This window comes from Eulemur rufifrons, chromosome 7 (genome assembly GCF_041146395.1).
Source record: "Eulemur rufifrons isolate Redbay chromosome 7, OSU_ERuf_1, whole genome shotgun sequence".
Classification (NCBI taxonomy): Eukaryota; Metazoa; Chordata; class Mammalia; order Primates; family Lemuridae; genus Eulemur; species Eulemur rufifrons.
In genome coordinates this window covers 273,104,980-273,119,605 of record NC_090989.1, presented here as the reverse complement: position 1 = coordinate 273,119,605, position 14,626 = coordinate 273,104,980, and the positions used below count along the sequence as shown (strand labels likewise).

Sequence of the window (14,626 nt, the reverse complement as noted above, 5' to 3'; positions counted from 1 at the left end):
CCAGGGTGACTTAGGTACACTTTCCTCTCTAAACATTATATATTTCACTTCATTTCATCTCATTAGTTTATTACTTTTGTCTACTTTCAAAATATCCAGAATCAGACCATTTTTCACCCACTTATAATCCTACCATTCTGGTCCAAACCATGGTGATCTCTGGCCTGGATTATCCCAGTATTCTCCCAACTGTTCTCCTTGTTTCTTTCCTAAGCCCCTTACAGTCTGTTCTCAGCAAGGCAGCCAGAGGGAGCCTTCAGAAACGTGAGTCTGATCATGTTACTCCTTAGCTCACGCTCTTGCAGCGGCTCCTCAGAGTCCTTAGATGAGCCTGCAGGACCATACGCAGTCTATCCCCCAACACCTTTCTTACCTACTGTCCCCCTTGTTTATTGCTCTCCAGCCCACTGGCCTCTTGACGGTTCTGCAGGTCCACTAGGCATGCTCCCATCTCAGGCTTCTCCCTGTGCCTGGAGTGTTCTTCCCCCAGGTAACTGGCTCCTTCTCTTCAAGTCTGCCTAGATGTCGCTTCTCAGTGAGACCTGCCTCAAAATTGCAATCCTTACCCCACCCCTGATATTCCCTGTCCTTATCCACTTTATCCCCGTTCCCTACCCGCCTAGCATTTATCACCTTTTATTATTATGCAGTTGCCCGATTATTTTGTTTATTGCCGGTTTCTCCCTCTAGAATATCAGCTCCATTGTGGCTTTTTTTGTTTTTAGAGATGGGGTCTTGCTCTGTCACCCGGGCTAGAGTGCAGTGGTTTGGTCATAGCTCACTGCAGCCTTGAACTCCTGGGCTAAAGTGATCCTCCTGCCTCAGCCTCCCAAGTAGTTGGAACTATAGGTGTGCACCACCACAGCTGGCTAATTTTTTAAAAAATTAAAAAAAAATTTTTTTTGAAGAGGTAGGGTCTTGCTATGTTGCTCAGGCTGGTCTTGAACTCTTGGCCTGAAGCAGTGCTCCTGCCTTGGCCTCCCAAAGTGCTGGGATTACAGGTATGAGCCACCATGCCTGGCCCATTGGTTTGTTTTGTTTCCTGATGTAGCCACATCTAGAGAGGGACCCAGCAGAAGGCAGGCTCTCAATACATATTTGTTGGAAGAATGAATTCGTTCACTTACTTAACACACAATTGCTCAGCACCTACAAAGTGCCAAGGACTTTGCACAGCATGGAACAGTTTGTTTACCTCTCTGTCTTGCCCGCTTGATTGGGAACCTCTTGGGTACAAGATCAGTGTCTCTTCACTGTTGTTTCCCCAGCACATAGGATGGTGCTTGGCACAGAGTGAGTATGTAGTAAATGTGTGTTGAATTAAAGAAGCTGTGGAGAAATTTGGTTATTAGCAAAGTCTTTATTCACTGTAAAGCAGAGGTCAGCAGTTTCCGGCCCATCGCCTGCTTTTGAAAATAAACTTTTATTGGAATACAGCCCCTTTATTTGTTTATGAATTGTGGCTGTTTTTGTGCTATGACAGGATTTGAGTAGTTGTGACAGAGTTTAGGCTTTGAGTATGGCCCACAAAGCCTGAAATATTTATTGTCTGGTGTTTTAAGAAAAAGTTTGCCCATCTCTGCTGTCAAATCAGTTACACGTGCTTCGTTTTAATTATTGACAGGTGAAGATGATATCCTGTTCAACAAAATAATTTTATGAAATAAAGAAGTACATATTAGGACAGTTTGCTTTGCCAAATGCCTGATGCATTTTCTGTGTTCATATTTTGACACATGCATCGTACATTGGGGTTACTTTAAGTAATCTGTAAATATTGGAAATATAATGGTTTAGAGCTTTCCCTGGGCTGAAGTCAGTAAATCACAACAGATAGCAAGTGCCACGGGTTATACTATGGAAGCTGTTCATGTTTTTTCTTCTCTGGGCTCTATTCCTTAATAGGAATGCTGGTCATTTTTGCATGCCATGATGTTTTCCTATGTCTATTTTACCTTTTTATAGTGCTCCCAGATGTGTCAGAAGAAATGGTGTCTCCCACCAGAGCACGGAACATGAAGGACTTTGAAAATGTAAGTGGAGATACCAAATTATTGTCCTTAACAAATCATGTCTGCTGCCGCTGTCCAGCCAGCCCAGGATAGAGCTGTGTTTCCTGAGAACCGTCTGAGCTGAATAATGCGAGAGGCAGGAGGCGGGCCACGTCTTGTAGGCTTTCTCTGTTGGACTGTAGCATACTCACGCAGTCAGCCCTTTTATGCAAGGGCCAGCTATGGGTTCTGACAGGATCAGCAATTTTCAACTTTGGGGAGTTTGGTATTAATATATTTCTGGTGTTCTGAAGGTGAGGATGTTATCATATTCCACAGTTGAGGAGAGCTAACATTTGTCAAGGGCCTTACTATTAGCAGGGGTCCCCAACCTATGGTGAGTTGTATAATTATTTCATTATATATTACAATGTAATAATAATAGAAATAAAGTGCACAATAAATGTAATGTGCTTAAATCATCCCGAAACCATCCCTCCTGTCCCCCATCCATGGAACAATTGTCTTCCATGAAAATGGTCTCTGGTGCCCAAAAAGGTTGGGGACCACTCATGTAAGGCACATTATTTATGGGCCCTATTTAATCCTGCTACAACTCGTCAGATGTTTTGTATTGTACCCATTTTACAGATAAGGAATCTTAAGACTAGGAGACACTTGTTTATGGTCATATAATATGTGTCAGAGCTGGGATTTGAATCCAGGTTTTTAATGATTTCAAGGCTATTCTTTCTCCTGCATTGTGCCTCCCCTTGCATTTTATAGACTTTATCTTTGTTGCTGTTGAATGAAATGCGAGCAGCCTGTACCCAGTACTGTATAGTAATTGCCTGAGAATGGATTGCTTGGTGATAAATTTGGCTTTAATGCTTAATGTCTTCCAGCATTGTCTTTCATTTGTTAGCGAAGGGGGTTTGTTGTCAAGTAACAGAAAAATAAGTTATTTTCCCAATTCCAATTCTCTTTAACAAGTTACCTGTTCAGTGCTCTCATTTATCTTGGGAAGAATTAGACCCTTCTTCATTTGTAAGCAGATGAAATCCATACTATGCAAGACGCAGGAGATATTTATCAGAGAGAAGATGGAGGACACAGAGAGAAGGACCTTCCACAATTATGTTCCTCTCTGCCCAGTTGTCTTTACAGAACAGAGCAGTGCTGTCTCTGGATTTAATTTAGAATACTCATTACTGCTAATAGTTATCTGCAAACCACCAGTGACCAATTGAAGAAATGACTTGTCAGATCTCTAATGGAAACAAGTAATTTCTGAGCTTTGAGTTGTTATAATTTGAGCTGTACAACTCGATCTATGCTGTGGGGTCTGGGGCCTCAAACGAATGAGATTTGATTATTCTACATCGTGTATAATTAAAATATGCTCTACTATTAAATGGTTGTTCCCATTTTATCATAAGAGTAATAATCGCTGCTGTTTATTGAGCTCTGGCTCTGAGCTGGGCACTTTAAGTGGTGAGCTTTTTGTATACGTTACTTTGATAATAAAGTGACTCTACAAGATAGGGAGTTATTTCATTTTTGAAGGGCGCAGTTTTAAATTTTATTTCTAGATGAGAAAATTTCACAGAAACTTAGAATTTTGGTTTCACATCGTTTGCCTACAGAACTGGAAGGAATCCTAGAATGGAATCCAACTCTCTTTATTATATGTGGGAGAAACTGAGGCCCAGGGATGTGATATGGCAAAGCTGCTCTCAGAGGCAGTCTGTGCTGCCGAAGGACCACGGCTTCTGGGGCCAGACTGCCTGTTTGTCCACTTCCGCCGGGTGACCTTGGGCCGGTCACTTAACCTCTCTGTGTTTTTCTCAACCTTAAAATGGGCATGATATTGTAATAGTACCTACTTCTTAGGGCTGTTAGGAGGAGTGAATGGGTGAATATATGTGAAGCACATGTGCCTAGCACAGAGTACATTCTATGTGTCAGCTATTTCTCCTTCTTATTGTTACACTTGTTATTTTTTCTGCTCTTCCATGTGGTTCAAGTTTCCCTTTCTCAGACATTTTCTTGATGACCTAAATCCTGTTTTCCTTGAAGGTGAGGGAGAGCCTTCTATACCAATGTGTTTTAGGATTTATGTTTTTTCTTTATGACTGTGGTCCTTTGGCTGCTGTTAGGTTTTTATGGCATTAATATTTTTTATTGTAGCATTTTCAAGAGCAAATTCTGCAGCTGAAATTGAAACGGCCAGACTGTTCTCAGTGTCTCCCTCTCAGGTCTTTATAAGTCACTGAAATTTTTCATTTGGCCTGAGCTACTAAATGCATGATCTCTGTGCAGTGGTAGTCTGAACCTTCTGTGGGATGCTTACAGGAAATGCTCTTGGCATCGAAACTAATTTTAGAATCAGCATGCATATTAAGGAAGGGGCTGGAATACTCTTGATTTAATGAGGAAACTCATGATTCCTCTTATTCTAGTCTCAGATGACATGTAACCATCAGCAGATGCATTTAGCCGGGAACTAGCAAGACATATGCCCCCTTCTGGTTTTGCTCGGAGTTCATCTGTTCAATAAACATTTTCAAATATATGCCCCTGTGCCAGACACTCTGCCAGAGTATTGAGAATTTGCAGTGGATTAAGACAAGGTAAGTCTCCCTGTCAGGAGGCTCAGACTCTAGTGGGGAAGATGGGTAGGAAAACTGCAGTGGTAGAGATAAGCACAGGGTGCTGTGGAGCCACAGAAGAGGGGCTCTGAACCGCCTGCGGGATTCAGGGAAGCCTCCCTGGAGGAGGTGTTGCCTGAGTTGGGTCATCAGGGACAAATAGGGATTGGCCAACTGGAGAGGGCTGGGAGAACATCCCAGGTGCAAGGACTCAGTGTGCGAATGTACAGAGAGGCATGGCAGGGCGTGATGGATTCAGGGAACTGTAAGCTCCCTTTGGCTAGAAGGAGGCTGTATGAGGGAGGATGAGAGAAGTGGGGCCATGGAAGCAGGTAGGGGTCAGATCCTGCAGGTACTTGAATGTTACACTGCTTTGTTTTAATTTTGTCCCGAAGATGAAAGGGAACCAGTGATAGGTTTTAATTTATGGAGGGAAATGACCTGAATTGTGCTTTCAAAAGATTTACCCGGGCTGGTGACTGAGAAGAAGAGTTTGGAGGGGAGCAAGGCTGGTGGCAAGGGGGTGAGTTAAAAGGCTCCTGTGGTGTTGTGGGCCTGGAGGGAGGAATGCCGGAGCTAAGGACATGGAGTAAAGAGGTGTTTGGAAGAGGGTCAGAATTTCCGAGCTGGAGGAGCTCCAGGAATCATCTCATCCAGTCCCTCCATTTGACACATGGGGACTCTGAAGCCCTTAGAGGGATAGGGACTTACTTAGGCTTTGAACCCAGGTCTTCTGGCATAAGAAGTCCTTTTCAACTACATTCTACTGTTTTGTGCAAGTACTCACTCGGAAATGTGTAAACCACATGCCTTCTTTAAACTGGTAATCCATTGTCTAATATCCTCGTTAGCTGAGGGCATAATCACCTGTATGGTAGGCTTATGGTAGGAAGGTGATAAATCAACTTGGTCTTCAGTGGGAGCCTGACTTACTGGTCCTTTCCAGAAGGCAGTGTAGTAGGGCACTTCCCAGACAGACGGATGGAGGAGGCCTGGCTGAGGCAGGGTTTGTGAAGGCCAGTGCTTACCTGCTGGGACCTGTTCTGGACACTACAATCTCTCTCTCTCTCCCTTTAAAAAAACTTTTTGGGTGAGTGGTGTGGGGGTCAGGGGAAACTTCCCCTTCCCCTGGAAGGTTCACTGAAAGATGAACTCACAATAAGGCAGATTAATAAGAGAAAAAGATTTATTTACCCTGGGCATGGGGAGAATCACAGAATGATTACCCGATATCTCAATGGGGTATAGAAGTTTATATACTCTCATTTTAGAGGGGAGGAGGAGATGAGGAATGTAGGTAATTCTGTTTAGGGGCAATAAATGGTTACTAGGGAGGATGAATAGATATTTGGGAGAATGAATGGATGGGAGAAAAACAGATTAATTTGTGAATGATTCTCTTTGGAAATTAAATTAACCTAGAGACCGGTATTATCTTTGAAATGGGTTGGGCCAGATCTGGTTGCGTTCTTGATCTTTTTCCTGCAATATATTGAGATAACTTGGAGGGGAAGGAAAGGCAGTTGTTCTTTTTGATGGGTCCCTCTGGTTTTACGTAGATAGTGGGAAAGCCCCTTGCAACCTGTTGATCTCTAAGGGCCTTTAATTCAAAATACTCTTTATACCCAAGAGTCATACTGTGGGGTGAAGTTCCCTGAGCTCCTTCAGTGGGCAAGACTCAGAATCTGGGACAGCATATCCAGTCCAGGTAGCAATCTTTATCAATGTGTGGAAGAGTTTAACTCTGGCTTTCAACAGGGAATGACGTGGTAGCTTTCTATCTCCGTTAATACTGATGGATGGCATTATTTAATGGCTGTGTAATATTTAATAATTAAAAGGGATAAATTGAGCCACAATTCACATAATCTCTTACAATGGGACATTTCAACTTGTTTCTAATTTCTTACTTTTACAAAGCTGTGATGACTGTCTTTGTGCATATGTTTTATAGTTATGTGATTTTTTTTAGGGTAAATTCCTAGAAACGAGCTTTCTGGATGGCAGAAGTTTTAACTATAATGTATATGCAGCAAACAATAGATATTATGGAGTGGGATTTGTTATTTCTAGTGCCTTTCTTTCTAAGGAATTGGGAAAACACTTAGGTGTGGCTGAAACAGTTACCTGTATGCTGGCCACACCCAGGTCTGTCTTCATCCCTGTCCTTTGCTGCTCTTGTCTCACACCCACCTGCCCTGAGATGCTGGCCTTCTTGTACTGAGGCCTTTATGTCTATTTGTTGAAAATTCATGGTCTCAGCTGAGGCAGTTGGTCAAGTTTGAGTGTTTTATCTGTAGTTTTGCTACATTTGCATCTTTAAATTTGCTCTGTAATATCTGTATTGTGAGTTAACCTATTACCAGAGCATAGCTCTCTCTCTAGCCCTGCCCCAATTGTATGACCCCAAAGCTTTCCAAAGCACCATGATGTGTGGATATGACACGGACTCTAGAATGACGAAGACTGGGTTTTAGGTCTGTCTCTGCCACCTACTGACCTATAGCCTTGAATAGTTTGCTTCCAGAACCTCATGTGTAAAGTGGGGCTAATACTGTCTTTCATTCAGTGTTGTTATGAGGATTTTATGAGCTATGGTGTGGAAAGCATCTATGCTGCCTGGTGCATAGTGGGTACTCAATAAATGCTGTATCTGCTCTAATCTGAAGATTCTGTCTACTACAGCCACTGCCCTTGGGTTCTGCCCCAGCAATGTTCAGTTTCTGCTGATCCTTTTGTGAGGTTCCTTTGACCTTGGAGTAAAATCCTAACCTTGCCATGGCCCATGAGATCCTGCCCTGTGTGATCTGTAGCTCCCTGTCTCTCCAGCCCCAGCATGTTCTCGTCTTCTTGTATGCTGCACTCTGGCCATACAGGCTGTTCTTCCTCAGCCACACCCAGCTTGTCCTTGTGTCAGGGCCTTCGTGCATGCTTTGTCCTCTGGCTGGACACCCTTTCTCCCTTTCGTTGAATGGCAGGCCCCTGGACCTTTATGCCTCAGCTTTAATGTGACCTTGCTGGAGAGGCTGTCCCCAACTCCCTTCCCCAATTCATTATTTTCTTCTACCAAGTGCTCAGCACCTTGTCTTTCCTGCCATTAATCTTAGGACCGAGATTATGTCTTTATTTTTGTACCCGCTTAACATGTGTCTTCTCTGTGTGTAGTGCCCAACTCTGAACTTAATAAGATGGTAGGCATTTAATAAATATTTGTTGCTTGAATGAATGTGTAACCTTGTGTGAGATACTAACCCTCTAAGTTTTGATTGCTTTGTCTGTAAAATGGGAAAAATAATATTTATCTCATGGGCTTGTGGGGATTAAATAACATGCTAGGACAGTGCCTGGTCTACCAGGCAAATGGGACAGCACCGTGAACAGGGCAGCTGCTGGGGTTTTTGTTAATAAAGTGGCTGGAGACGGTGGCGTACCAAGAGGGAGACCGATCGTGATGCGGGTGGGGGCGTGCACGGCCAGAGTCTCAAGAGAATAAGCGGTGGTGAGGGGAAGGTGAGGCTAAGATGGGGGGACAAGGGTGAGCTTAGAACGAGGCAGGAGAGCAAGAACCGGGTGGGGTGCAGCTCAGTGGAAGTAGTTGAGGACCACGTCTGTAGCTGGCAGAGTGAGTGTCACAGCCCCTCTCTGTGTAGCTCTCTGCACAACATACGGCCTGACGGCACCAAGGGCCTTTGCAGAGTTGAGCATTTGGAGTCAAGTTGGGCTTATGGCTGGTGGGGATGTGTTAAGTACAGGATTCATCTGTGCAGCAGGACGGTCTACTGGATTGAACACTCTGAGTTCCCGTACCTCTGCACGTCCTGGCCATGCCCTCCAAAAACCTGGCCAGATGGTGGGCTGGGCATTGTAAATTTTTACAATCTTTTTGAAGGCCATTTGGAAAGATTGTGATAGTCATTAAAAATAAAATTACTCTTGAGCCCAATAATCCATTTTGGGGAAATTTAACCTAAGGAAACCACCCAGTAGAAAAGGCAAAAGCTGTGTTCACAGAGGTGTTTGTTGCCACATTGTGTATAATTGTGAAAAATTGGAAAGAAGGGAAATTCTATTTTATATTTGTTATCTTTTATCTCTTTGACTTCTTGCAACAAGCTTGTGTTGATTGTATTTCACAGATGAGGATGCTGAGGTTGGAGAGATTAAATGACTTGCCATTGAGGTTGGTGTGATTGAGAAACTAAAAGAAGACCAAGTTCAAACCTGGTCTTTCTGATTGTAAAGCCTGTCTGTATACGTTCCACTAAAGCACACCAAATCCATAAATGCACAGTAGAGAAATGGTTAAATGATTGACTTTGAATCAATTCAGTGGAATTGTGTACAGTCATTTAAACCGCTAATTATGTGTAATTCCACAACAACATGGAAAATACTTAAGATATATTAAGCAAAAGCAATGGAATATACAAATTTACTTATGTTATAATTCTACAAAAAACATATTCATGAGCAAAGGCTGAAGGAAATATGAAGAGTTGATTTCATTAGTAGTCATATTCCAAGTGCTGTTTGGGGTTCAGTTTTAAAATTCTGTTACTGCTCTAGTATTGTTTATTAATAAATAGATACTTGCCTAGTAACAGTTTTCTTGATGATTGGAAGACACCAGGGAGAGTTTTGGCATCAGAAACGAATTCCAAAGTGTCCTCCTCATTTTATTACTTCACTTAGCTGCTGTTGGCAGAATTATCTTACATGTTTACTAGAGATGAACTTTGGGCAGCAAGAAATCATGATCTTTGTTGTGTTTAGGTGAGGTCTAACAGTTTTTGTCTTTTCAAAGAGGATAAAAAATTGATGGTGGCCCAAAGATCTGCTTATTGAGGGCTTGAGTGAGAAATGGATTCCTTTTTAAAGCTATCTGTGTTTACTGCTTGCTAAGTGCCACGCTCTGCCAGGTGCTTTAGCTCATTTAGTTGTCCCAGCTCCCGTGTGAAGTAATTGATTTTATCCTTATTTTAGAGATGAGCCAGCAGTGGCTCAAAGATGTTAAATAATTTCCCCAAGGTCACACGACTCACAAGTAGCAGCACTGAGAATTCAGTCTGTTTCTGCTGACCCCAGAGCCCTTGTTCTTAAGCGCTTGCTGCCTTGGTAGAAAGATGATCTTGTAGGGGGAGCTTCATCTTTGGAGGCCAGGCTCTCAGTAGCCATTGAAACTGATAGCCAGAGTTAGGCACCTTGCTTAGATTTCAGATGAGGTGGGGCTGGTTGGAGTTGCCCTTATTCTTTATGTTGTCAGTGTTTGTTTTTCTTCTCTTTTAGATGGAACTTTAGGCTAAGCAAGGCTTTTAACAGGGAGTTGGGGGAGGAGGACGCCAGAGCCTGACTAGCAGCTCCTACAAAATCTTTCCTGCTGCTGAGCTGGGGCCCCTGTCCAGTTTCAGAAAGCACCACCCTGTAATCATGTTGGGGTGTTTCCCATCTGAGATGGCTGCAGTTCTGTAATGCCACTTGGGTTCCCAGGGCTGGACTGTGACAAATACAGCCCTTGCATTAGCTTACTTCTGGGCATTAAGTTTCTAAGTTATATTTGGTAGGTTTTACATTTTGAGGTATTTATTCCTTCTGTATTGTAAGCTATTTTCTGTTTTTCCACTTCAAGTTTTTTTTGTTTCTCATAAAGGGAAAAGTACACATGAGAAAAACATCAATACGTTTTAAATTCTTATGATATACTATACACCATACTAAACATTCTAATTAATTTCTTTTAATCCTTATAGTAGCTCTATGACATAGATATTATAATCCCATTTTTATAAATAAAAGAGCTGAGGCACACAGAAAAAGTTAAATAAGATCATACAGCTAGTATGGTAGTCTGAACTGTGTTTATTCATTTATTCATTCATTTAATAAATGTTGGTAGAGCATCTGCTCTGTTCTAGCTATTGCATGCTAAAACCTGGGAGGAAACAGCCAGGAAAGATTAAGTGAATTGTGTTCATATAATAAACATGATAATACATAGTAAACATGTAAATAGATGGGATGAAGATTATGAAAAATTTTAGCAAGAAAATAAGAGCTGTGTGTTAGGGAGTGACTTGGTTGGGGGCGGTAGAGACGGGTCCCCGTTAAATCTGGGAGTGAGGAAGGGCCTCTCTGAGGTGGTGACATTTGAGCCGAGAAGGAAGGGATGAGAGGGAGCCACCCTGGCAGGTGCTGCAGGAAGAGCTTTGCAGGCAGACAAGCGCTTGGCTTATTTGAGGATCAGAAAGGAGGCCAGTGAGGCTGGAACATTGTGGACAGGGAAGAAAATGATACCTGATGGGGCTGGAGAGGCGGGCAGGAGCCAGGTCATACAGCACTTTGTGGCCGTGGCAGGGAGTTTTAGTCTAAGAGTGATGGAAAAAAAAACAATGGAGGCTTTAAGCAGAGGAGTGATGTGTACCAGATCTGTCTGACTCTGAAGCCTGTGGGGCTCTTGTTACATCTCGCTGCCTTCAAGAAATTCTTAAATATATCTGTCCCTCTATCCAGCCAACCGTTAGCTATTGAGTATGACTAATGAAAACTGTCTCTTGTGTTTCAGACTAGAATGCACAGGTTAGGTATGGGTCCCCCTCTGTTAGTGATGGCGTGGGTAGAAAGGCAGGCAGCCACCTGCTATAGGGCAATGTCACCATTGCTACGATAAAGAAAGTAGACAGTGAGTGCAAACATGCAGAAGAGTCCCCAGTCCAGCCTGGTGGGGACAATCACAGAAAACTTTCTGAGGGCAGTGATAATAAGCAGAGAACTGGACTGGCCGTTGTGGAAAGGTGGTGCTTGTATTTCATTTTATTTATTTGGGCCTGTCTGGCGTTTCCCATGACCTTCTGAAGGCGTATTTGCCTTCCTCATATTTTTAAACAAATTTCTTTACCTATAAATAGGATAAATATTCTTTCAAGTGTTTACTAAGAATTTTAACATTGTGTGCAATGTGGGCATTCTAAGCGACCTCCATAAATATTTTATTGGTAGCTGAGTAATAGAATAAGGTTTCTCTTTATAGGAAGCATCTGGCGGGTAGACTTTTTTGTTTGAATGAATGTTTTATGTACTGTTTCCTTAAAACATTTAAAAAGAGGCTTTAACGAACCTACCAATTGTTTCTTGTGCTGTTCTTGTTAGCCACGAAATTGAAAACTTAAGTGTTAACAACAAGGCCAAGGGTAGACAGTTTGAAAATGTACTTAATGTAGAATATACTTATTATTTCCTTTTTTCCAGTCATAAAGCTATATTTATTAAAAGATGGTGTAATGGATATTAAACTAAGAAGGGGAGAGGGTGGGAAGGAGGTGAGGGATGAAAATCTACCTATGGGGTACAGTGTACGCTATTCTGGTGACGGGTGCAGAAAACCCTTACTTCAGCATTATACAGTTCATCCGTGTAACAAAAAACACTTGTAACCCTTTATCGAAATAAAAAGAATGCTATATGCTATTTAAAATTATTTTTAAAAATGCTGAAAAAATACCCAATCAATGTATATATGTAGGAATGTACTAGCATCCAGGTATAGCTATTCATATTTTGCTATATTTCATTTTAGTTAATTATTATTTATTTTTTTTGAGATGGAGTCTTGCTCTGTTGCCCTGGGTAGAGTGTAGTGGCATCATTGTTGCTCACTGCAACTTCAAACACCTGGGCTCAAGTGATCCACCTGCCTAGCCCCCCAAGTATTTGGAACTATAGGCACACGCCATGAAGGCCAGCTAACTTTTTTATTTTTAGTAGAGACGGGGTCTTGTTCTTGCTCAGACTGGTCTCAAACTCCTGACCTCAAGCAATCCTCCCACCTCGGCCTCCCAGAGTGCTAGAATTACAGATGTGAGCCACTGTGCCCAGCCCATTTTAGTTATTTTTAAAATCAACTTTATTGAGATATATTTTACATAAAATAAAATCCACCAATTTCAAGTGTTGCATGAATTTTGACAAATGTATACTCTCTTGTAATGATTATTTGAATCAAGATATGTATGTGGTTATATAATAGTTTTTTTAGTGTGTGTATAGTTCTAGGCTCATGTAACCATCACTACAATCAGAATATAGAACAGTTCCGTAACACCACAAAATTCCCTTATGTTGCCTCTTCGTGGTCAAATCTTCTCTTCACCCCAAACCTCTGGCAATTACTACTCTGTTTTCCATCCCTATAATTTTGCTTTTCCCAGAATGTCATATAAATGGAATCATACAGTATGTAATCTTTTGAGACTGGCTTCTTTTCCTCAGCATAATGTCCTTAAAATTCATTCATGTTGTGTGTAAAGCAGTTGCTGAGCACTGTTCCATCATAGGTGTTACTCTGTTTATCCATTCACCCTTTGAAGGACTTTTGGGTTCTTTCCAGGCTTTGGTGATTATTAATAAAGCTGTAATAAACATTTGTGTACAGGTTTTTGTGTGAACATAGATTTTCATTTCTCTAGGATAAACACCTAGGAGTGGAATTGTTGAGTCATATGTTGAGTATAGGCTTTTTGCAAGAAACTGCTAAACCACTATCTAGAGTGTCTGTGCCATTTTGCATTTTCATCAGCAGAGTATGAGAATTCTGCGTGCTCGATATCCTCATCAGCATTTGGTATTGTTAATTTTTAAAGAAAAATCTAGCCATTCGAATAGGTGTGTAGTGCTATGTCATTGTAGTTTTAATTTGCATTTCCCTAATGGCTGAAGACGTTGAAGATCTTTTCTTATGCTTATTTGCCATCTATCTGTATATCTTCTGTGATGTTGCTGTCACAAAATGTGATTCCAGAGAATTGACATCTTTATTGAGTCTTTCAATCCATGAGTTTCTGTTTGAATCCTTTGCCTTTTTTCTTTTTTAAGAAAAATTGGTTTCTAAGAAGGGGGGAGGATAGGAGGTGGACGAGGGATAAAAATCTACCTATTGGGCACAAGGTACAAAATTCTGGTGGTGGGTACACTGAAAACCCTGCCTTCAGCATGAAACAATGCATCCATGTAACAGAAAACACTTGTACCCATAAATTTTTTTTTGAAATGAAAAAGAATGCAATAAAAAAAATGAAAAATTGGGTTCTCCTAAAGTTAAATTTTGAAAGTTATTTTTGTATTCTGGATACAGTGCCTATGTCAGATATGTAATTTACAGATATTTTCTGCCAGTGTTTGGTTTGTCTTTCATTCTCTAAACACCACGTTTTTCAGAGCAAAGTTTAAATTTTGATGAAGTCCAATTTATTGATTTTTTTTTCTTTTATAGATCATGCCTTTGGTATTATGTCTTAAGAACTCTTTGCTTAGCTCTAGATCCCAGAGGTTTTCTCATATGTGTTTTTCTAAAAGTTATATAGTTTTACATTTAACATTTAGATCTATGATCTAATTTTAGTAAACTTTTTAAAGTTTGAGGTTTAGGTTGAGGTTAATTTTTTGACATTCAATTGTTCTAACCCACCATTTATGAAAAATGAAGACTGTCCTTTCTCCATTGAATTGTCTTTGCACTTATGTCAAAAATCAGTTGGCCATACTTGTGTGAGTCTATTTCTGTATTCTGTATTCTGTTCATTGGATTCTTCCTTTATCAAAATTATTTTGACTCATCTAGTTCCTTTACTATTCCAAATAAATTTTATAATCAGCTTGTCTATATTCACAAAACATTCTGCTGGGATTTTTATTGGAATTTTGTTAAATATGAAGGAGCTCAGGAAATTTCACCCTAAAATATGACTCCAGAGAATTGACGTCTTTATTATATTGAGTCTTTCAGTCCATGAGTTTGGTAAGTCTCTTATTTAGAACTTCTTGATTTCATTGGCATTTGTAGTTTTAAGCATACAGTGCCTGTTTTATTAGATTTATACTTGAAAATTTCATTTTTTGAGCTGTTGTAAGTGGTATTTAAAAATATTTCAGTTTCCAGTTGCTCACTGCTAGTATATTGAAATATGATTGATATTTTTATGTTGATCTTGCTAA

At 40.9% G+C, this 14,626-nt stretch overlaps 1 protein-coding gene across 3 annotated transcripts in view; it reads left to right on the top strand.

The window, feature by feature from the left end:
* Positions 1-14,626, top strand: part of CDK5RAP2 (CDK5 regulatory subunit associated protein 2) — a 178,522-nt gene that overhangs the window by 11,538 nt on the left and 152,358 nt on the right. For all 3 annotated transcript variants that reach the window (XM_069476724.1, XM_069476722.1, XM_069476723.1), the window contains exon 3: positions 1,966-2,033. In XM_069476724.1, coding sequence (XP_069332825.1) covers positions 1,966-2,033 — 68 coding nt within the window. The remainder of the gene's footprint in view (positions 1-1,965; positions 2,034-14,626) is intronic.